This window comes from Stylophora pistillata, chromosome 5 (genome assembly GCF_964205215.1).
Source record: "Stylophora pistillata chromosome 5, jaStyPist1.2, whole genome shotgun sequence".
Taxonomy (NCBI): Eukaryota; Metazoa; Cnidaria; class Anthozoa; order Scleractinia; family Pocilloporidae; genus Stylophora; species Stylophora pistillata.
In genome coordinates this window covers 105578-128958 of record NC_142523.1, presented here as the reverse complement: position 1 = coordinate 128958, position 23381 = coordinate 105578, and the positions used below count along the sequence as shown (strand labels likewise).

General features: G+C 39.0%; 3 protein-coding genes across 4 annotated transcripts; all 3 read right to left on the bottom strand.

Annotated features, from left to right (window-relative positions):
• Positions 1-1596: 1596 nt before the first annotated feature.
• LOC111333949 (protein brambleberry) lies at positions 1597-8838 on the bottom strand. Of its 2 annotated transcripts, XM_088759956.1 has the most exons (10): positions 8730-8838; positions 7929-8169; positions 7139-7267; positions 6826-7011; positions 5264-5498; positions 4759-4875; positions 4089-4198; positions 3570-3846; positions 3085-3234; positions 1597-2632 (listed from the first exon to the last, which is right to left on the bottom strand). In XM_088759956.1, exons 2-10 carry the CDS (start codon positions 8160-8162, stop codon positions 2379-2381), a joined length of 1692 nt encoding a protein of 563 aa, XP_088616082.1. In that variant the 5' UTR covers positions 8163-8169; positions 8730-8838; the 3' UTR covers positions 1597-2378. The 2 variants fall into 2 exon arrangements, with proteins under 2 accessions (XP_088616082.1, XP_022795381.2); XM_022939646.2 differs by lacking the exon at positions 8730-8838 and having other exon boundaries at positions 7929-8541.
• A 2347-nt stretch (positions 8839-11185) lies between these two features.
• Positions 11186-18862, bottom strand: LOC111334226 (uncharacterized). Its single transcript, XM_022939950.2, has 9 exons — positions 18536-18862; positions 18357-18419; positions 17568-17649; positions 16793-16868; positions 15574-15754; positions 14298-14437; positions 14116-14166; positions 13518-13890; positions 11186-13000 (listed from the first exon to the last, which is right to left on the bottom strand). Exons 1-9 carry the CDS (start codon positions 18551-18553, stop codon positions 12773-12775), a joined length of 1212 nt encoding a protein of 403 aa, XP_022795685.2. The 5' UTR covers positions 18554-18862; the 3' UTR covers positions 11186-12772.
• Positions 18863-20184: 1322 nt separating this feature from the next.
• On the bottom strand, positions 20185-23313 carry LOC111334316 (E3 ubiquitin-protein ligase RNF113A). Its single transcript, XM_022940053.2, has 2 exons — positions 22785-23313; positions 20185-20821 (listed from the first exon to the last, which is right to left on the bottom strand). Exons 1-2 carry the CDS (start codon positions 23282-23284, stop codon positions 20350-20352), a joined length of 972 nt encoding a protein of 323 aa, XP_022795788.1. The 5' UTR covers positions 23285-23313; the 3' UTR covers positions 20185-20349.
• Positions 23314-23381: the final 68 nt, after the last annotated feature.

Sequence of the window (23381 nt, the reverse complement as noted above, 5' to 3'; positions counted from 1 at the left end):
GCTGCTCACCTACTCCTTCCCTAACTCAACAATGATTGGGGAATGGGTAGGGGTGCAGTTGCTAGATTCTGACACTGATCCAAATCTATCAACGAGTTTGTTACACAAAGCATTCAAATGAGAATAATATAAACTCAAAAAGAAAATAATGTATGTCAAGAACTTCGCACTTAAAGAAGAATTACATATTTATATCGCAAGCATACATTGAATTTAAGTGAACCAAATTTTCCTCGCTATTTGATATTTAATTTATTAAATTACAATGTACTTACCTTTTGTAAATTTTGATTTCCAAAAACTTTCACTCTGTACAAAGACCAAGATTACAACTTTAGGCTAGACTGCTTTTATAAAGGTAGGACACGAAGTGTTCTTTGCATGTGTTCGTACTGTTTAAAGAGCTTTTGCACAGCAGCCATGTTGGATGGCAGAAACAATAGATTATTTTACCCATGAAAAAAATTTCTTTCTTATGCAAAATATTTTCATTGTTCCTGCCATCCAACATGGCTGCTGTGCAAAACCTCTCTAGTAGTTAAACGTGCAAGTTCGTTATCTTTTATTTTGGTATCCGTAAGAGAAAGCCATGTTATTGCCACTGTAACCTTGACCTGCATTTGTAGTGGTTCAGTAACTGTTTAGGTCGGGGGAGCGTAACATTACGTTTCATCCAGTTACTTTTAATTGAATTTCCATTAAATCTTTGCGAAACCGGCAATCCGGGATCAATTTGCTTGAACTTTAAGGGCCCTCTGATTGGTTCTGCCAGCAAACTAGCGGTAGCTTCTCAGCCAATCAAACGCAGCTATAGTTTGAATTGTCACTTATTTCTACGCATTTTTTCAGCGCTTAAATTGACACGACTGGTTCCATTTTGAGTTCTATGGATTCCTTACAATCTTCCTTTGGTTCCAATCGGTGCAAAGGACTTGATAAGTTACAGTGGCTGTGGTTGGCTCCCCTCCGACATTTCTTAGTGGAATATTATGAAAATTTTGTAATTTAAACTCCAAAATTAGACTTTTATACTGAACAGTCGTCTGTTCATTTGCCACTCCTGCCAAGGATGGTGAAGTTTTTAACTCTGTTTATGAACGATTTTTATTCTAAAGCAAGTGAACGAGAAATAAAATCGCTTAGATACGCAATTGTTTTTTACAAATGTGTGGATTACGGTCTTTGAGGTTAAATGAACGGCTATTGGCCGAGTTCTAGTTATTGTTTCGAATGTTGTCTTCAAAGGCGAGACTTAATCTTACGGTGTCCCTCTCACACAAGGGAAATGAATGGAAACTAATGAACTGCCAGGGAAACCGGGCGAAATGTTGGGGAGGAGTGGAGGGGAGGGGAGGAGAGAGGGGTAATCCACGATGGCCCTTGGCATCATATCGAAGTGGAAAAGGGATACTCACAAGTGCTTCCTGCTACGGAGTCTGGGTTAGCTTCCGCACTTTTTGGGCATTCATTCTTGTCTGCTGTTACAGGTAGCTAAACTAACTGGTTTAAGTTCATACTTTACCATACTACCTGCGAGAGGTACTGGGATGTAGGTTTGTGATTTGAAGGGTATTAGCAAACACCTACCAAGCAGAGTTAACATGACCAATGTGTTTTATTAATTGACCTAAATAAATCTTAACTCTGAGACAACGAAAGTTAAATGAATAAATAAATAAATACTCTCTATAAAGGAAATATGATTCTTAGCTTAAAAATCCCTTAAACAGTTACATTCTCCAATTACACGATCCGGTAGTTGATGATTAGGTCCATACTTAGAGTAAAGGCTGATACTTAATAAAATAAGTATAAAGGTCCATACTTAAGTCGCTTGAAGTAATTCCGTTCGGGGCGCGACCGAATTCAGCCCGTCGTTGGTTTCTTAGCTCAGAATTCTTGCCACAGTAAATTAGTATGTTTCTCGCGGGTTTAAAATTGAACCTCGTGAGCTCTGAAACAGTAATCATTGGGTGAAAATGAAGCGCGCGAAAATTTTACGTAATGAATGAAGAGGCTGTTGAATATTCTTTAAAACTGATAATGTACATCACTTGAAGCTTTGAGAATTTGGTTTACTCTGCCTAGACTTGAGTGTTGATGAAAGGTCAAATTAAGGACGTCGAAGGCCATTCGGCTCTGTCTTTCGATACTATTGTCCCTATGAAAAATAGCGCCGTTATAAGCGAGACTCGTTGCCTCGATCGCGTAACTCGGACATTACGCAAAAGTTCTATCTACACATAATATATCAAGTTTGGCAACTATTCATAGACACAGATAAGTGAAAAACATAGCTCTGTCCCGCCATTTTAAAAGGTATTTCTCTTCAGTATTTATAATAATGCTTCAATTTGGCTCTGTTACGTGTCTGTTTCCTAACACTCATCCGGGATATGACTCGAGTCCATCCGTAAATGCGTAGTGCATTTAAAGCTTGTATTAGAGATCACTTTCTTACAGGCTGAGCCTGTTTTTGTTGGAGCGCCACAGCGCCTGCGTGGAGGGGTTACTTTTCTACTTGGGGTGGAGGCTGCATTTGGGAAGTAAAGGTTTAATTGACGTTTGGTATTTCCCACAGGTTCTTTGGGTGTCAAAGTCACAGCTGAGTCGTCGAGGCTCTCTATACTGTCTGGAATAGGGAAAAAGTAAAGATGTTTATTAACTATGGAAGTTATCAACAGAAAGGGCCTTGAAGCGTTTTTCGATTAAGTGTCGTAAAACCCATCCTCGGAGACCCAGAAAAGTATTATAATGCTTTCTAGCATTTTAGTTCACACCTTTAATTTCTTGTTTGTTGTCACGCTGTGATTAGTACCCGCTTTTGTATTACATACTGTAAATATTTTATTCATCTACTTGTCTATTATATAATTACTCACGTTCAGTTACTCATTGATTGAAGATGGCATAAGCATGCCGAACATGTCTCTAAAAATGTTGTATATTTCTTACAATATGTATCATACTTGCTACTACTACGACTTTATAAAAAAATTGAAGTCTTCAAACCCGGAAAGAAACCCATGTATATTGATGTAGTATGTAGATACATATACTTGTTTAAAAACAAAGAACACCTACCTATTGTATCCAGTATGTTCTCTCTATCATTTGGAGTTTCTTGTCGACAGAGAGAGCTCGCAGAACTCAATGCCAAAGTTGAAGATTTAGAAAGTCGATCAGCGTTGGATGGGAAATATTTCTTTGTCAGGTAGAAGTATAACCAGTTCCCTAAAAGAGCGTGGGAACTATTATAAGCCATTCACAAGCGTGCAAAATACCACGTCAGTCAACCAATCGCGTTTCATCATAAATGAAAACATACGAGTTTCACATTTCCGAGTTATCTTGAGGATTTTCTTCAAATCGAGGCTTGCTTTGCTTCAATAAGTAAGTCAAATTTATTTGAAGAGGGTGTACGCTGACAAACCAGTGGCCCTCCAAAGTAAGGATTAGTAAGTAGTACATGCTAGTCTAGAATTAAAATTGGAACTAGCCTAACAAAGTAGCTATTGTGGCGATGATATGATTTGCACGTAAATGGAAATGTAAATATTATTACATACCTAGCAGAGCCACAGCGATGATACAAGAGAGTGTACTGTATGATAAACTGGAGTCAAAATTGATCTCCATCCATGCATTGATTGGTACTGTGATCAGGAGAACAAGCCGAGTGAACAGAGGTGCATTCAGGAACAAGATACACAGGGTTGCTAGGACGAAATACCCAGCATGCATCAAGCAGGTGGTGACCAACACTAGTTTGTCTCCAGTCCCTCCCAGATGTCGCGTCAACCAACCGAGTCTGTTATCGATCTTGTCTTGTATCTGATTGGTTACCTGTTTAAATAAATTACATGTTGATACTTGTTTTAGAAACTTTTTCAAGAAGCATTCAATTTAAGCAAACTGTTGAAGTTCTACTTAAAAAATAAGTTTGGAAATATAAAAGTAAGTACAAGCCTAAATTGAATATTAAAAGCCGAACTTTAACAATAAGCTTTTTATGTATGGGAGTTAGAAGTAGAAAAAAATCCAATTAAAAGATACGAGTGATCACACGCAGTTCGAATTTCTCTTACCTCTATTAAATATCCGATGGTATCGTTGATAGTTTTCAGATTTTCCATAGTTTCATTGTAATGTTGAATGGTCTCACTGTGGTACGACTTCATTTGAAGTGTGCTATGGTCTACAACCGAATTCAAACAAACTTAAATCGAAAGGTAAAACAAAAAACGATTGGCATCTGTTTTGACTTAAAATGACGTGCTCTAGGAGGCGGAAGGACCAGTGCTCTGATTGGCGCAGAAAGTTTGTGCCATTTCCTCAGCCAATCAGATGCAAAGCTCAGAACAATCTGGAAAGGTCAGTCGCGCTTTCCCGCCTTTTAGCACCTGATAGATTCCATTATCATGATTATAGCCGTTGTGACGATTACCCTGGGTTATATTACATTACATTTAGTGGAATATAGCTCTGTTGCACAGATCAAATTTCATTCGGTGGTTGTCGGCTGAGCTCAACATAAAAAATTAACCCTTCAACTCCTTAGAGTGACCAGCATCTAATTTCTCCTTACAATATCACCCTTGAATCAAACGTTAGGGTGAGGAGAATAAAGGAAACGATCACCAACTAAGGAACTCCTGATTGTCAAACAAATTCTCTCGTCAGAACTGTTGGAAATGTATAGAGAACAGTATGGAGAATATGAATACCACTGTAAAGGTGTAAAGGGATTCTAGTTACCTATCTTACTCCACACTTCTTCCGCCTTACTACGAATTTTGTTCAAGTCGTCTAAAATTCTGCGGTGGCTCTTTTTACGGTCCAGATCCTGCTTCTGAATTTCCATTGTAGCATTCTCTGTTGATTAAGAACTGAGATACTCAGCTTTTACGTTATTGTATAATGAAAAGCATTTCTATCTTTTTATACTCTACTTTTATACTTTATCTCAATATTTTATTTGCATTTTCCAACTGAGAACAAAACTGACTGACACTAATTAGAGTGTATTTGCATTTTCATCTATTTCAGTGACTTGATTTGGACCGACCACATTAGACAAAACATTGCTACGCGTGAATACGTTACCAGGACAAGGTGGAAAATTGATCCTCAGCTCGATTTGAAAATTTTAGTTGTAAAATGATTAATCTCAGACTGTCTCTTTTGTAAAAGAAGGGAGACGATAACCAAGCGAGGTTAAATGAAAAAACTCTCTTTGATAAAAACTGTTAACTGGACGAACCAAGCTTTTCTTTGACCGCTTTCGCCATATCTTTGAGCTGTTTCCGACCGCTGTCTATCATTATTCTTTCCTGGTGCAGTGCTCTGACATTTCCTCTTAATGAGAACGCGATCGACCGCTGTACATCGTCATAGTTGGAATGTAGTTGCTCTTGCTGTTTCACAAGACGTTCCTGACCAGCGGTCACTCTAATCACAGTATCATCTGCTACTTCTGTCAGTCTCCTTTGACCTTCCTTTTCAATTGAACAAAAATAAAGGTTGAGCTTATCAAAGGACAACACTCTGCCTGGGTATGCTCAATCAGTTTGGGTATATCCTGTCGGTCCCAAGCCCGGATAAAAGAGGAGGGTTGGGCATGGGGCTAACAACCCTATCCCGTAAAAAAAAACTTCTATTGGGGACTTTAAGCAAACCACGACGGCTACGGCAACGAGAACGTGGAAAACCAATGGATCTAATTGGCAGAACAATAGCCTAGCACGTGTGTTTTAGAACGTTGTACATTTCTTAGCCGTATTTTGCAAAACAACAACGTGAAATCACCAAAATTTGCGTCGTCTGCGGAGCGAAACCGCGGCGGCAAACTATTTTAATTTACATTTGGAACTCAACGCTACTTTTATGCGTTATGTTGAGTTTGAGGTCTGGCGCCCTATGAGACGGTAAACACATGTATCCATTTTCGAAATTCTAACTAAAAGTAGAAACTCATTTTTTAATCGACGTCTTCCGTGGCGTTGCAGTCTGAACTGCTTAAAGTCCCTATTGTTACGGAAACCGACGTCAGAGAAATAATCATTGGTGGTGACAGGGATGATATCAGCCAGGTGACTGGACAGATGACGGATGTCAACCAAACCCTGCAGGGAGCTGGCACCCCGATGGTGGATACCTTGAAACCGAAAGAGAAGACAAGAATAGCCTGTTGGAATGTAAGAACTTTCTACCAGACTGGTAAACTTGCCCAAGTGGTAAGGGAGTTTTAGTAAAACAGCTGGACATGGGGTCACCTGGAACGACAAGCACCCGACAGAAGCCAATGGCGCTCTTTGGCCGAGGCCTTATGCGTTTCACAACATGAAGAGGATTAAGTAAGTAAGTTATCAAAGGACGTTCTGGTCGAGAATTGGGCGAGGAGGAAAGCAGGAGGAAAATGAGAAAGGAGGGAGAGTGAGAAAGAGGGAGGTGGGGGAGAAAACAGAAAGCTCCGCCGTTCTCCTTCCCCCGTTACTCCCCTCCACCCTCCACCCCTTGGCCACCTCACTCGAAGTCGGAGGCATGTCTTCCTCAAATCCTCCAGGTTAAGCCCGTCGCGTCAGTGACCGCGGTGGCTTTGTTACAAAAGTATTCTAATGACCGTTATATTATCTGCTGACAAACCTTAATCATCACAACATTAACATAGTTCAAAATTCAAAGTTAGGTTCTCCCAGTTTAAACATGTTTTGTATGATATACTTCCACCTTTTAGATTTGTTGTCATGTTGGGATGAGTTAAAATTCCCACACAAATTGACGCATATCTTGTCTGAAGAAAGAACTAGGGTGGCTGAAACTTACTTGTAAACCGTTCATAAGCTCCATTTGATTTTCTGCTTGACTGGCCAGCTGATTGACAGTAAATTCTGTCTTCAGTCTGAACTGCTGCTGCCGGGTGGCATAGCAGATCGACCGCGCCCTGTTGCTTATGATGTGATAACTGTTCCACGTGTTGGCATCCATATTAGCTGTGCAATCACGCAATTCCTAAATAAAAATTTGGAAAAAACTTTTGACCTTTACTTTGGTTTCCACTTGTTTTTGGACGTGACGATTGTGCAAACTGACCTCGTACCCAGAGGCGATCATTGGATAAACTAAACTAAAAACTTACCATGTCATCTGTGCATTCGTACGTTCTCCTTCCTTCGGATTTTGATTGACAGTTTAAGAGAGCCACGCCTAACTTTGCCAGTTCAACTTCGTTGATATCGCTACAGGATTTCTTGATTCGGTTTATGACCTAAGAATCGAAAATGATCGCAAGGATTTTTTATATGACTGAATTGTGCAACATTTTGATTTTTTTGCCTCAATTTGGAGCTTAACACTGACGGAAAATATCGAAACGATGACAAAATCCTGTGGCCCTCTTACCCTTTCATTCCCAGATCGCAATAGTAATTCTTTTAACTGCGTGCCATAGAATTCTTATGATGCTAGTCTGAAGTATTTGGTATTAGATCATCTAATTATCCCTTAAGTTACACTTTTCTTTATTCTCATCACTAGCTTGTCACTTTAAGGAGAATTTGTGTCTTGGTCATCGGAGTTAAGGGTTGTTTTGCTCAAAGTTTAGGGTTGTGTTCAAAATCAATCTCATTGTATGCTGTCCCTGGAGCAATGAACCTCGTCGTACTCAGCTGTAACTTTAAGATCAACGCGCAAAGTGATCCAAATCGAATGACACGAACTAGTAGTCGCGCGTGGAAAACCCCACGTGTATTTTTCTTCGCGTGCTAAGCATGCCCCACAATACAAAAACATCTATAGAGCGGAAATAATATGCATTTACTGGTGTAATTGTTTTTAATTCGAAAATATATACAATATTTACCGCTATTACCAAAACAAGATTTGTGAAATCGAAAACTGTTTATGTACTTTGATGACTTCATACTTACCATCTGATGACAGGTGTCCAGTGGTGTAAGATTTCCCATATACTTCTTGGCCTCGGCCAAAAATTTTTCTTCGGCTGTCGTCATTTCGAAAGGAACTGGACTGTTCTTCAAATAACGTCCTTGCTCTTCTTCGGTCTCTTCAGTAGATGAGCTGGAAAACGGCCACCAACCATTGGTGGATACCAACAACATGCACAAGAACTTGCCCATGAACAAACAACGCTTTAAATTCATTCTGTATCTACTTAAAAAAATAATAATAATATGGCGATTGGTGATTTAGAATAGCAATGCAATGGGGCAATACAGTAGTGACATCCCCAGGTTATTTTTGAAAACATATTACAGCCTCAAGTACTATTTGCGCGATTGTTATTCGCAATAACTATTCTAACTGAATTTTCCAGTAAAGTTGACAATTTAAATTGACCGCAGAGAGAGTTCCTAACGAGCTGATGTTTCGAGCCTTTGTCAGAGTCTTTCCTCGCTAACCCTTCGTTTTGCTCTGACGAAGGTCTACTAGAAAGGTTCTTTGAAAAAAATACAGCTGGACTTCAAGCCGTAGGCAACAAAGTCAATTGCAAACTTTAAGGAGTCTCTCCTAAGATGGCCGCTTTAGAAATAACGAGCCGTAAGAGTCGACGAAAGTACGCCTGCATTCTCGCTAAGGTAACCGTGCTATTAAATTTCGCCCTCGAGAGCTTTCTAAAAATTTACTGCCTAAACACATATGAGCTTTTAGCTGTCACTTGACTTTGCCAAACAGAGCACACATTTTTTCCAGGAGCCTTCAAATCTTACCTGACGAGCCTTCTCTAAAACTTCTTGCAGCTCAATGAATGAAATACTTGATTCTACCCTCGTAGTTGACATTTAAATGTTCTGCGCGCATTTGCACGTGAAATTTTAACCGCACGAACTAATTATCAAAGGACCTCTGTGACGTTTTATTATTCGCGCGTTAATTCCTTTTACCTTTGAAGGAAACAGCAGGTGTCATAATTCCTATTTTTTTTTTGTCCAAATGAAAACTTGAAAGGCTGCGATCAATGTTCAGAACGTGAAACAAAGAAAATTGAGTTTCTCACGTGGATTCGACACCATTCAATAGTTACGCAGCCGCCTCTAATAGCACGTGAGCTACAGAGAACTCGCTGGCAGCGGGTACATACTGTTCTACGCGTTCTCTTCGCAAAGGGGCGCCGAAATGATAGCGGCAAAGCAGATATAGACAAAGGCACGACTCTGGGGACAGAAGCTAACCTAGTAAGGGGAGGCAGGAGAAAATGCGTCTAACCCAACATGGTAGATTAGAATGGAGGGAGCGAACGAGTGAAATTTAAGTCCGTAGCTAAACTTCATAATATGACTACGTCAGTCCTTGAAGTAAAAAGGGGTCGAGGTCGGAAAACGGGAAGAACAATAATCTAAGTGAAATACCAGATTCACATGTCACGAGGGATTCAGTATACTGATGGATCAGCAATTTCTAGTTATCACTTTGCGCAGATAATTTCGGACCTGAAGTCAGTAAAATGTTGGTGGTCCTCCAGTTTGTGGCTCTTTAACACGAAGGCTCGCTATATCTAAGGAAGTCTTCCCTGGGAAGACCTAGGCTCATTTGTTACTCACCGTTGACGTGTGCTGGTCAAATTTAAATGCTGGTAGACGAACAAAAGGAGCTAATGAGATATCTATTGTTTACTTCCACCAACATGGTGGCATGAAGTAACGTGCGAACCACCTACTTCGATCTCAAATTTACCGCCACAAATAAAGACAGTTTCCATTGGAGAAAGGAAATACAAATCTCAAAAATTCTTGTATTGTGATGAAGACAAAACAATTTTGAGGAATGCGCCCACTGTTTACTGCTTTGGAGTAGCTGTAGCTCAAGCTGGCTTGAGTTCTACATCACACGACACAGGCAGCCCAAGCTCACTACTAGAAAAGCGGACGTGACTCTAAACGTGTTGCGCAACGTTTTATATTTATAAAGGTTTGTATGGGATGTTATCGGTTTGCCTTAAAAGAGAGAAAAAAATGTTTTGTTTTGAAATAAAATGGGCTTACCTTATTGCTTTGTTGTTTTCTTTGTTGATTCCGAACGTCTCAGGCCATTTTGAAGCGTTTTCGGCGAGTTAGCGCTATGTTGGTGTTCTGCTACCCAACATAGCGCTAACTCGCCGAAAACGCTTCAAAATGGCCTGAGACGTTCGGAATCAACAAAGAAAACAACAAAGCAATAAGGTAAGCCCATTTTATTTCAAAACAAGACATTTTTTTCTCTCTTTTAAGGCAAACCGATAACATCCCTACAAACCTTTATAAATGTAAAACGTTGCGCAACACGTTAAGAGTCACGTCCGCTTTTCTAGTAGTGAGCTTGGGCTGCCTGTGCACACGACGGTTGATTGACAAATGGTCTGGTGGGACCTAATGCTCTTTTTATAGAGCGCCTTCGTGTTTAAGCCAATGGCTGAGTCAATTTCGTCGCTGAGACCGGCGCATGGGGAGTAGGGACGGGAGGGTGGAGTTCGTGACCGCAAGGACCCCCCTCGTTTCTAAGACATAATCCCCAACTTCCTTCAAATATGTCATAAATCTCTATTCAATAAAGCAATAACCTCAAACTTTTAAAAAGACCCAAGTCCATAAAAATTTCAAATGCGTGCGTTTTAAACGCAAATTTCAAACCAAAATTAAGCCTTTGGGTTCCGCTAATACTATGTACGTAATGACGGAGTTTGGTGGAGCCGAACAAGATCTCACGGCTCACAGAGCTGTCAAGGTGCGATTCACTGTCTACTCTTACATACGTGTCAGTTATTCCGAATGTGCGTAGCTCAATTTTCAGCAGAGGGTATGTACTATATCAAAGTCCGGTTGATCAAAATCTTTTTGACAACACTGGGTCCGTGAGTCACGACTGAAAGCCAAACAAATCAGTCAATCAACTTAGTCTGACCCAACTCAGTCAATAACCATTTTTCTTGGGCGGCTTTTTCCCCAAATGTACACATTACACATTGACTATGAAAGATTCCCCAGACGCTGCAAGGGGAAAATACTCTTCAGCGCGAATAAACAGGTTTCAGCTTCTGAGGAACCTTGATAGCTAACATACAACAGGCTCTATAGATTTAAAACCTGTTCGCAGCTTTTCCCCCTTCACCATCACATCCAAGATCAACGCTACCCATACGCTACGCTACGCTACCCATACACTACGCAACCCAAGAAAGAAATCTGGAATAATCACTTATTTATGCCTTGTAATGATGCATGTCATGCCATCGAAAAAAAGTTAAAAAAATTAAAAAGTTCTATTACAATAATAAAAACAAATATAAATGTCACGTTTTAGCGCAAGGCAAACGGCAAATCAAACTTTTCCGGAGTGCCTTTAAACAGTTTAAAGTAGTGTCAATATTTACTTTTGTTGTGACAGAATCATAAAACCTGCTCGCTGTGAATGAGGTAAGTTTTTAATCTTTCTGTTAGAAAAATTTGAGGGTTAGAAAGCGAAACAAGTGGTAATTATAGCAAGCTCAGTTTAACGTTTATAATTTGGATATATCAAGAAAGTTGAAATGGTAAATTAGCCACCGTAATGATTACAAAAGCTGACGTTTCGAGCGTTAGCCCTTCGTCGGAACATTCGCTCCGACGAAGGGCTAACGCTCGAAACGTCAGCTTTTGTAATCATTACGGTGGCTAATTTACCATTTCAACTTTCTTGATATATCCAAATTATTTCGTTACTCCCACCGACGCAGCCCCAAACAGTTTCTTTCGAAACTATCAGCCTTTATTCAGTTTAACGTTTGCCTTCGCCGTAACCATTGATTGTTTATACGGTCTGCTTTCAGCAGTAGGTAATTTGTACACTTGAGTGAAACTTCTTGCATCTGTTACAATTTTTCTAGTTTCTTTAAAAGTCAGATACAAAAAAAAAAGCTTTAGAGGAAGGACGAGGAAAGTGGAGATTTTGCCGTTTGCCGTTGCTATTATCGAAAACATGTAGTGGCGTGTTTATCACCATAGCCACAGCCATCTCATGAGACGTACATATGAATTTGTCTTCACGAAAAAAAAGGTAAAATATAGCTGAATATGCTCTTCTCTATGTTTACATATATATATATATCTATATCTATATATATAATCTCCTATAAAAACACTCTTGTGGTATAGCTTATACTGAAACGCAGTAATATCTTTTAAAGCACTCTTGTGGAATTCATAAAATTAATTCATACATGATATTGTTTTGGAATAGTATATCTGTAAGTTTTGATCAGCAAAAGCCGTAAGTCACCTTTTGTAAATCAACATTTGATGACCCTCTCTAGTTTTCAGAATTGCTTTGCAATTGTAAAGGCACAGTTATACGACCATGCTAACAAAAAAAAAAATGTACCTCAACATCATTAATTTTGGTTTTATCAACTGAGTCGATTTAATTTAAATCGGCGACCGTAAAGAGTTTCTGAAGCTCAAACGAAGGGCTACAGCTCAAACCGTCAGCTCTACAAACTCAATTAACATCATCAACTCAGTTGATAAAACTAAATTATCTTGTAACAAGAGAATTCTAATACCTCCTGTGCATGCAGTACCGCAGTTCCTTTAGAAACCTACACTTTAAATTAAATGTACTGTTTTTCTCCAAATGAAACTAAGGACGTGAACTTGTTCTAAACACGAGACTAATTAAAAAAAAAGTTTAAAGTTAAGCGTTATTGGAGCTCTCACTGACTTCTCATACAAGGTGCCTGCTTTGTCTCTGGCCAGCGGATGTATTCCAAGCATGCCTCTCTAAGGTCGCGTAGCTGCAATTGTCAAATGTCTTGCATGTAATCCACTGCAGGTTTCTCTGTACCTATCTCTGTCACGAAGTTCAACAACCGATCTTGTGATTGTTCGTTACTCACTTTGCCTTTACCCCCTTGTGAATCCACAACACTCTCTGCTGCATCATCCAATATCTCATCTTTGACAGGAGTCGGGGTACATGGGGGAACACTGCCAGCTTGCTGCCTCTCTTCGTCATCTGGTTCTTCGGCTGTCTATTAGTTTAAAGAGGCAACAAATGGCATTTTGAGCTAACTTTCATTTTGATGGTTGAGGAGAGTTACTGCGTTTGACACAAGATTATCCCCTTTTCCTGAGAACAAAGTCTCTTGGTGATCCTCAAGTTGCCACTCACTCACAGTTTGGTCTGCTTGATACAGGCCAGGTTAGCTATCAAGCCAAGTGGTTAACCCTTTACCTCCCAGAAGTGATTAACATATAACTTCTCCCCATAATAGCCGTACATTATCCAACAAACAGATGAAGAGAATGATGAAACTTATCAGGCAGAAGTTGTTATCTTGATCTATCACTACATTCTCATAACCAATTCACAAGGAAATGTGTAGAAACCAGAGGGAGAATTTACAATCAGATCTTGAGAGTTTAAGTGTTTAAAGTATTGCAAATCCCCCTGTTTGGGATATCTATCCATCATAGGTTACCTACAACCAATCAGGTAAGCAAGAAGTTCTCCCTGAAAAACAAAAAAGATGAATTAATTTTACCCACCTTGCCCTGCATCACACTGGCAAAAACATCTTCAGATATGGAGCTTGAGTCTGGGTACATTCTTAAAATATCTGAATTATGTCCTTCTCCCACACTGAGCATGGTTCTGTCAGCATCACCATATGAATGTTCCCTTCCTTGAGATAAATCCTCAGCATGATTGTTATGGATGAAACATTCTGCAACATGAGGTCCTTGCAGAGTTGAGCCTGTTGTTACACTTGGTGAAGGACTCTGTATATCAGGTAAAACCAGTTTAGTCTGATCTTGTAAGGTATCATCTAGATTTTCAGTAGATACTTTGTTTGAAGTTATTCTTGAAGTACATGGGACTGGAGAGGTTTCAAAGTGCACTCTGTGACGAGCTTTAGGCCTATCAAAAACAAAAAGACAAGTGTTAAAAACTGAGAAACACATGGTGGTTATTCGTCTGTGTGTTATGGGGTCTCCATTCCCCTTCCTCCTGAAGGGTGAACTTCTTAGCACATGCTAGTGCTTGCTTCATGGTTGATCTCCAGGATCACTGGATGATAATAAAGGTCCTAGGCTTAAAATAATGAATGGGAAGTTAGAAGAAAATCACTGAAAAATCACTCACTTGGGTTTTGTCTTTCGTCTGTATGCTGGTCCAGTTCCTTTGCCAAGACTCCTGGAAAATAAGAAAATTAAAGTGCAGATTAGAGAAAAAGTAAACTCAATGTGAAGTTATTTGCATTCTTGTATCAGTTGGCATTAATTTACATGATTGTTGTACAGAGCTGCACTAATGAGGTAACTTACATGATCTTCAAAGGCCAAGTTTCAGGCCATTCCACAACATAGTTTAGTGAAGTTGGTTGAAATGCCAAAGTTCGTCTGTTGTATCCAAAGGGATTCAAACTTGTGCGAGAATTGTAACGAAGATTTTCCACCCCTGCTGACTACAGAATTAAGAAAATAAAAGGTAAAAAACTGAATGAATTGCACTTTAGGAGCTTATTGCTCAAGTTAGGTTATCCGTAGCTTGGTATGAAAAGGTGTGATGGAATTTGTAAGATTTTGGCAATTTAATATAAGACATTGTGCCATTGATGCTCTTTGGGCTAAACAGGTTACATAAAACAGAAATAAAGATAACTGAAAATACACATAAATTATCTAAGCCAGGATTCTGGTTATTGTGGGAGATTGACTGGCTCCCTTCAGACTCAGGTCTTCGTAGTTCAAGTAGTGGCCTGGTCTCTCACAGTGACACTATCTACTCTTGGAATCTCTTTAATTTGGAGTTTGAAAAGTTGTTGATGACGAATTACCAAATGACAAAACTAAAGCAAATGTGGAAAGATAACCATGAAATCCCTAATTAGGCTATGACTACAGCAGCCGCAACAGCAGCAGCAGCAGCAGCAGCAGCAGTAGCAGTAGCAGTAGCAGTAGCAGTAGCAGTAGCAGTAGCAGTAGCAGTAGTAGTAGTAGTAGTAGTAGTAGTAGTAGTGAACTTTATTTATGTGTCGTGAAAACCTAGCGCACAGCACTAATTGGGGACACAGGGTAAAAGCTTTAAAAATAAGAAATCTGGAACCTATTTACAGAATTATTTACCTAACCTATTAACAGTTAATTATTTATCAATGTCCTAGAGTTAAAAATCAACTATTACAGTGCGCACATTTTTTGCATCCATCACCAATCATGACAGTCATGTCCGTTCTCCTGATTTTGCTCTTAAATCCGTGCAGGCTCTCTTCACTGCGTAACTCTTTTGTAAGTTTTGACCAGAGGAGAGGGCCATAGTATCTTATAGAGTGTTTACCATATTTTACTGTATTAAAGCGAGGGATTCTAAAATCTGCATTTCTTAGAGAATATCTTCTATCGCATTTTACTTCTGACATAAATAGTTCTTGTATTTGACAAGGAAGTAAGTTCTTTTTTGCCTTGAACATAAGGATTGTATTAATATTCTCTTCCATATTTTCATGCTCCAGATGCCACATTACAGCCCAACTAGAAATAGAACTCCTCAGGCAATCAAACCCTTTAATGATTGAATAAAGTGTAGATCAAAGATACCTACAGGACTACCAGACCAGCCACTAAATGAATAACCCAATCTGTCTTGATTCACAGCAGCTGTTATTCCTTGTGACTTGGCAGGAGGAAATGTCAGGTTTAATTGTCTGTCTGCCTTGGCCTGCATGTACTGCACAGCCTTCTGATCATTACCATCCACTGCATGTTGCAAGCCTGCATTTAATCTGAAAAAGGAAAATTTTCAGATTTAAACCAACTTTTATTAGCAGGTGAAAAACAATTGAGGTAATGTTGAAATTATACCAAGAGACTCAAAGTGTAATGTGCTGGACTGCAGGTCAAGAGGTCCCGGGTTCTAGATCTGACTGAGTTAACTTATGGAAAAGTCTTTATTCTCACGATAGCTCTCTCCACCCAGAAGTAAGTATAAATGGATACTGGCCAATAGGCCATTTTACAGTTGTGTACTTAGTTGCCAAGCCTTTGATTCAGAGTGAAGCTAAAGGTGACCTTGACGTGATAGAGACCTGTATCTAGTTAGCATGATAACAAAGTGATTTACATTTGAAAGGCAGCAAGGTTTGTATCATAACAAGGTCACCCCTAGCCTCACTCCCGTCCAAAGGCTTGGCAACCAAGCACACAACTGTAAAATGGACTATTGTCAGGGAAGCATGATGAAATACTAGGAGTTAACCTTGTGATGGGCTAGCATCCCATCCAGTGAAACTGTGGTGCTGCATGGCATGGGTGGGGATATTACAAGATAATTTGGTATTATCAACTGAGTTCATGATGTAACTTGGTCAGCAGTGCACATTTTGTAATTCGTCAAAGGTGGTACCATGACCCCCCCGGTTCAAGAGGTTGGGAAGGTTATAAGCTCCCTTATAGACATCAGGCTCCAGTTGTTCTCAGGTTGGATTACATAATGCTATACGTTTTGCTATCACTTATCTATTGGATAGCGATTTGTCCATTGGATAGCATTACATCTGCCCTTTATACAACTGGGCCCAGTTCATTTTATTTGTGTTGCTTCACATTGCTCACACGTACAGAGTTCTGGCTTCTCCATCCAGCTCACCCTTTGAAAAGTACTTTGTAACTATGTCTAGCTTTTCTTTGAAAAAAAAAAATTATCACTGTCTGTGTGTATGCCTTTCCTGGACTATTATAGTTATCTACTACAATCAGATACAGTTCTTAGCATCACCACCCCAAAATCCAATCTTGATTGCAAAGCAAACTTGGAATTTTACCTTCTGTGGGCCTTCTGGCGGGCAGCTGACAGGTCAGGGAAAAATGAAGAGTTCTTGCTTGACACAGAGGTTGCCTCTGAAAGAAGAAGAAGGCAGTTCATCATAGTAGTCCACAAACATATATAAACACAGAATTAACCTTGTCCAAAAGGCCCACACCTCACAGGTCGCTATAAAATTTGAGGAATCCTTGAAAAGGCTGAATGTCTGTATCACCACCACCCCTTATGTCTACCTGACTTATTTACAAATAGCTCTCCATGAAGTTGTGAGTATTTTTTTTAAATCCTATGTGAACAATCAGAGTAATTAGAACTTGAATCAGACAAAGTGATGTGGGCATTAATCAGCATAAGAAAGCATGCCTGGTGGCAAGACAAGAATCTGGGCTCATTTCATGGCTTGGCAATTTTATTTTGGTCAAACAGGCAGGTAAAGCCTGTTTATGAGCCAAGTGACCCATTGGGCTGGCGCTTAAATCTGATTCTGTAGCACAAAGTAACTAGGAGTATTTTTTTAAACACCTAGGTGAAGAGAGGCAAGTCAAGTGTCTTGTGCAAGAACACAACACAGTGTCCCCCCGCCAGGACTTGAACCTGGGCCACTTGATCCAGAGGTGAGTGCACAAACCATGAGGCCACAGCATCTCCCCTTACTGAAAAATTGTCAAGATAGCACAAGAAAACTTAAAAACCAATGGTTGCCTGTAACTCTTCTGCCTGTAGAGTAATCAATTATATTGAATGGTGAAAAAGCAAAAATGAAAAATTCCTACCACTCAAAGGATGTACCAGGGGTAGAACATCTTCTTTAGCTGGTTCATGCACATCAGTTCTTGAGTATAATGATAATCCAGTCTATATAACAAATATTCAAGTAGAAGATTGATTCGGACCCCTTCAATCACTAATATAGTACGCAATATTCTACTGCAAATTAACCTTCCTTAATTTATCATATCGCATAACTTACATCATATCGTCGTAGTACGTGTCCAAACATCGTTGCAGCCAATAGAAAAATCTCTTACTATATGTAGTGTCTGTGATATCAGGGTTAATCCTTAAACCAAACCCTCAGAAAAATATTTTAATTTATAATTTTAAATCAGGGAACTGACAATTAAAAAGTAGAATACTTGATTCATTTAACGAATAAAAAGACCATATCTACGCCATATATGATTATTTTATTACATTCGGTTTATAATTCATGAAAATTGAAAGAGACATGTTTCTATGGCTACCAAGTCGGCGCTGAGCCAGTCGCCTAACACAGAAAAATTCCTTCTTTAGTGTGAATTTTCAGAAAACACAAAAGTACACAAAGCAACAGTTTTAAAAAATAAGGCACTTTCATTAAGATTCAAGCTCAATCTTATCATTAGACGCTAATTCATTCGAAAGAGCGAATTATTTATGATGTCCATCGCAGACAACGAAATCAAATTACTCTTCAGCGAGAGTAGATAACAAAGAACTCGCCACGGGGATTAAGATTAATTATGATCATAAGAGTAACAAGAAAAAACCTCTAAACCATGCAATTAAAGGATTTCTTTTACCTTGCTCTGTTTTTCGTCGATTCGAGCCAAGATTTGCTTGACCGGGTCAACTTTCCTCCTATGCTGTATTCCATAATGAAAACCGCAAAAAAATTAATGAACACACGAAGTCAAGAGGAAAGCCAGTTGTTTATTAAAGGGGGTACTACTAGCCTGTTAGATGAAAAGGATACTCTTACCTTTTTATAAACTATCATTTGACAGCCTGTAGAGAATCCAATACGTTATTTTTCCTCCAAGAAAAGCTGAGGTTGTGGAGAACGACCAAAAGGCAACCCTATTACTATCAGTTTTCGCATGCCAACAAATCAAGCTCTCCAATTCCCCGATTTACATTTTTTTTCTCTGCTCAATAATCTTATCAATCACCTCTTTGCCTCGTGTTTTCTAAACATGGCTGAGAAATAAGTTCAACCATTCCCGTACGTGAAGGTACCGCAATTGTCTTCAAAGAAAGAAACTGTGCAGCAAAACAAAGCGCAACACAACGGCGCGATAAGCGGTCGGCTAACAGCTGCCAATCAAATTTCACGAACGTCAATTACTGGGGCACCTCAAATTAACTCTCGTGGCAAGAATTTTTTTTTAAAGATTATCTTCCACAAAAAGAAAAGAGTGAAAATATTCAAATATTCATACAGCTTTGAATATCCTGGGTTAGAACGTGATTTAATACAATCAGCTTAAGAACAACATTTTCCCGTCAAATTATAACTACTATGCAACTGTCAGCTTTGATTTGATTGATCTAGCTAACATGTCTACAATAATTAAAATTGCATAAAATGTTTAACTGCAATGCCCCCGTGAAACCTTCCAAATTTATTATTTAGCAAATGAGCAACCTCAAAAATGTCCTATATAAAATGAATTCAAACCAATTTAACAAAACAACAGATTCCATGTTGCTGCATCTCATCTCATTTTTATTTGTTTGAGCAGGTTGAGTTTTATGACAGCTATTTTGCTGATGTGGACCTGCTATCTTCCCACCTATCCCATCCCAGGGGAGGACATCCATCACACAGTAATCTCGTGTGTGGGAAATTAACGACTCCTACCCCTAATCCTGCAGGAGACCGAACCTATGGTTTATTCGTCCTTATCTGAGAAGACTACAATATCTATCCATTTCTTGATATTATAGAAAGGTAGCACATTCTACTCAGTTATTTCAAGACCCTGAGTGTTGGTCCGGGTGGGGCTTGAACCCTTAACCTCCCACACAACAGTCTGGCACTCTAACCAATTGAGCTAACCAGCCTGAGGAGGCAGTTAGTCATATGTTAAAAAAAAAACAACAACAGAGGTGAAACAAGAGGTTCCTATCTGGCCAATTGCAAAGCTACTTTTACAGACTGGCAGTTTGTATGTGTAATAATTTTTGTATTGCCATTAGGCAGGGGGGAGTAGAAATGTGGTAACAGAGGGGGGGGAGAGCAGAATTGTAAGCTCAGTGGTTGCACATTTAGCAGAGATAATTCCACAACTGCCACAGAAGTCTGCCTCACATGTTTAACAAAGATTGTGAGCTATAAATTGACTTGCAATGTATAACCAAGAATAGTTTGCTATGAGCAAAATGTTTTGAAGATATTAATAATTATAGCAAACTCATACCAAAGCTACCGACCGCTGAGCTACCAAACTAAATGTTTAGAGAAGGGTAATTCCTAAAAGGGAGAAGATCTATGGTTGGCAATAGCATGCCATTATCAAAATCACCTGCACTAATAAAATTAACCCTTCACCCTCCAATATCTATATATAATATTTTCCATATATTTCCTGAGATATTGACCAGGGTACTTAATTTGATACCAAGAGGTTCTTGTAGTCCACAAACATTTCTTTTATTCTCATTACCTTAATGTTTAATTTAGAAGTGGTACACTGTTAGGAGTTAAAGAGTTAGTGAACCATTGTTTCCTATTAATTATAACATTAAAAAATTTATTTTACGAACAAGTGCAAATAATTGCCCTTCTCATCCCTAATCGTCATTGTCCTCTTGTTCTTTTTCCTTTTCATCATCTCTCATGGTTTTCAATTTCTTTATAAGTTCTTTGGCCGGATTGAACACACCATTAGTCTGCGTACCACACACATAACACCTTTTGCTTTTCTTGTAATGTTTAAGAGCACATGCTTCACAGAAGTAGTGTTGACACTTGGTGACAACTGGAGCTGTGAATGATTCTCGACAAATAAAACAGGCAAATGGAAGATCATCATCATCATCACTTGCAATTTCGTACTGATTTGGATCTTGTTTGCTGTAATTTCCTTCTTTCCATTCCCGTTCAAGTTGCCAGCCATGTTTGTAATCACTGCGATCATGCAAAAACTTGCAGCTGTCACCAAATCCACAAAAACCAGTTTCCTTGTAATCTTTGCATATATCTGGCTGATAATCCCAACGAATGGTTGCACGTAAATTTGCTGGTGCTCTGATAGGTCCTTGTCTGAAAGCAAAAAAATGTTAAAAAAATATGAAATCTTCTGATTAGGTTTCAAAATTAAAAATGTCTCTGAACAGTGAACAGACAGTAAAAAACCAACTATGATAACTTATGGTGAGCAGACAGTAAATAACCAACTATGATAACCCAACTTACAGGCCTACCAAAATCCAAGACAATCAATCAATTATGGATCTCTCTTATTTTAAACATAAGCTTAACCCTTGACACTCTAACATCAGTATGCATATTCTCCATACAGTTCTCTATACATTTTCTAGGAAGCTAACAAGGAGAATTTGTGTAACAATCAAGAGCTTCTTTAGTTGATAATCATTTCCTTTATTCTTGAGACCTTTACGTTTGATTCAGGGGTGACATTGCGAGGAGAAATAGGAGTGCTCTGATTGGTTAATTCAGCATCTACCATTTGCCCATGGGTGTATGCTGCTGACGTGAGCAAATGCAAAAACTAGTTTTCCATGCGCTTGTTTTTTCTGGTCATGCAATATTTGTTAAATAAAAGAAAACTTCTTTTGCTACAATGTAGCATAAGAAGTTTTCAAGAAGCTAGAGTCTCGTGTGGGCTATCGCATTGTGTGACTCTTATGCTTCTTTCATGCTTAGCAACCTCCCATATGCATCCATAATTCAAAAGTATATGCTGTGGTGTTTACCATTTGTTAAAAAGTAATAAACTTGAAAATTGAAACTTTAAATTTGCTTTAGTATAATGAGACACTTCAAATGGCAAATATTGATCAAACAGTTTCACCACGGGTAACAATCCCAATTGCACAGAGTATGCTTGGAATCTTAAAGTTAACCCAGTTAATATGAAGAAAAAATTTCCTTGTTGAAGAAAAGTGAGTTTATCTTGAGTCAACTCTTATCAAGAGCTGATTCAGATCAAGAACCTGATGAAAGAACCAAAATTGATGAAACAGAGGAAGGTTTGTGTTAATATATGTAGAAATTATGGTAAAATTGAAGAAGAGCTCCCCAAAATATCTATCGGCCAACTGTCAGCTTAGATTTAGCAATACAAAACACGAAATTGGAAGAGTTTAGTTACTTAGATTACCTCAAAATGAATTTTGACAAACATGACAGAGGTAGATTTCGAGTGTGAGGCATTGTTGGCCATATGGATCGTCATTTATGTGAACTTCATGTGTAGTATCTGACTGACACATTTCGTTCCACTGAAATTGGAAGAATTTAGTTACTTAGATTTAGCAATACGAGTAAATTTTTTCAAAGACACAAAATTGTACGAGCTCGTGTTTTTGTTGTGTTTCTGTTGTGTTTTTGTTGTGTTTTCTGTGTTTTGCTCACCAACAGTTGGCCGACAGTTGGCCGACAGATATTTTGGGCAGCTCTTCTTCAATTTTACCGAAATTATCAAGTGTTACCCTCTCAGGGCTCAACACAACTTTTCAACTTACTAGCCAAGTGGCTGGTGACAACTTAGATGTTACAACAATTTCAGTTTGTTTACTAGTCAAACTGGCTGGAAGAAACCGAAAACCACTAGCCAAAACTGAATTTCTACCAGTCTGTGGCTAGTTGGCTACCGTTAATGTTGAGCCCTGCCTCTTAAATCAAGAAAAAAGCAATTTGTAATGATGTTTATAATCCCTAAAATATTTTTGCCTGTGCATCACATCAATGAATTTCACCCAGCTAGAACTGGGGGGATATCCAAGGATATAAACCAGAATGGTGGAAATAATATTTCAGAAAGTTTCAATTTTCAAAATTTTTCTGGGGGAAGCATACATCCAGATCACACTAGCCATGCTTGCTACACAAGCACAATATAATTTAGCTTGTTCAGTTCGGAGCACATCTTTTACATTTCCTAAAGAAAACCCTGACTGTGAGATGTTGAATTAGCATAGACTCCATCTAAAGAATAGATCTCTTCTTCACTGTCTACGGTTCACCCCTGGGTACACGTTACCTGACCATTCCACTAGCAGCATTTCCCTGTGCATTCCCCTTTTTTTCATAGAATGTCATGTAGTTGTTCAATCCCCTGTACTGTTTATCGTCTTTCTCCTGACCCTTCAGTTCTTGATTTGTTTTCAAACTCTTTTCAAACAAAGCCTGTGCGTCTCGATCAAACTCTGTATCAATCTCCACAGTTGCTGTGGCTCCAAGATCTTGTGGTCCTGTTCGCATTGCAGAACGCGTTGATTTAAACGTAACGTCAAGGTCATCGTCTAACTCTTCACGATTACGTCTGGACTTCGAATCAAACCCATCAGTCTTCTGGAACATTGGGTTAGAAAGCGGCTTTTTTTCCTTTCTAATCACTGTTGTAACATCTTCATCTTCACTGTCTGACTTTTCAGCCTTTCTCTTCCGCACATTTCGATTCCTATTTGCCTTTTTAAAGAAAGTACAAGTAGGTTTTTGAGACGAAATCTCTTCTTTACTTTTGGCACTCTCGTCCGCCATATTGCTTTGTCATTTATAGAGTCCAGTCTTTCTGAGAAATATCCTCTCTCCCCAGCGTCTACTCGATTGAACTTATCCGCGTGTTTAGAATGTTGTC

Excerpts from the sequence above, each read along its gene's own strand:
- LOC111334226 (XM_022939950.2), bottom strand. Across the intron at positions 14,438-15,573 it reads GTGGCTGGTCTGGTAGTCCT|TCAGCAGGGGTGGAAAATCT; the intron begins GTAGGTATCTTT and ends TTAATTCTGTAG. Across the intron at positions 14,167-14,297 it reads ACTTGGCCTTTGAAGATCAT|GAGTCTTGGCAAAGGAACTG; the intron begins GTAAGTTACCTC and ends CTTATTTTCCAG.
- LOC111333949 (XM_088759956.1), bottom strand. The coding sequence starts at position 8,162 with ATGAATTTAAAGCGTTGTTTGTTCATGGGCAAGTTCTTGTGCATGTTG. Across the intron at positions 7,268-7,928 it reads TGGACACCTGTCATCAGATG|GTCATAAACCGAATCAAGAA; the intron begins GTAAGTATGAAG and ends TTCGATTCTTAG. Across the intron at positions 2,633-3,084 it reads GAACATACTGGATACAATAG|ACAGTATAGAGAGCCTCGAC; the intron begins GTAGGTGTTCTT and ends TCCCTATTCCAG.
- LOC111334316 (XM_022940053.2), bottom strand. The coding sequence starts at position 23,284 with ATGGCGGACGAGAGTGCCAAAAGTAAAGAAGAGATTTCGTCTCAAAAA. Across the intron at positions 20,822-22,784 it reads GCTGCTAGTGGAATGGTCAG|ACAAGGACCTATCAGAGCAC; the intron begins GTAACGTGTACC and ends TTTTGCTTTCAG.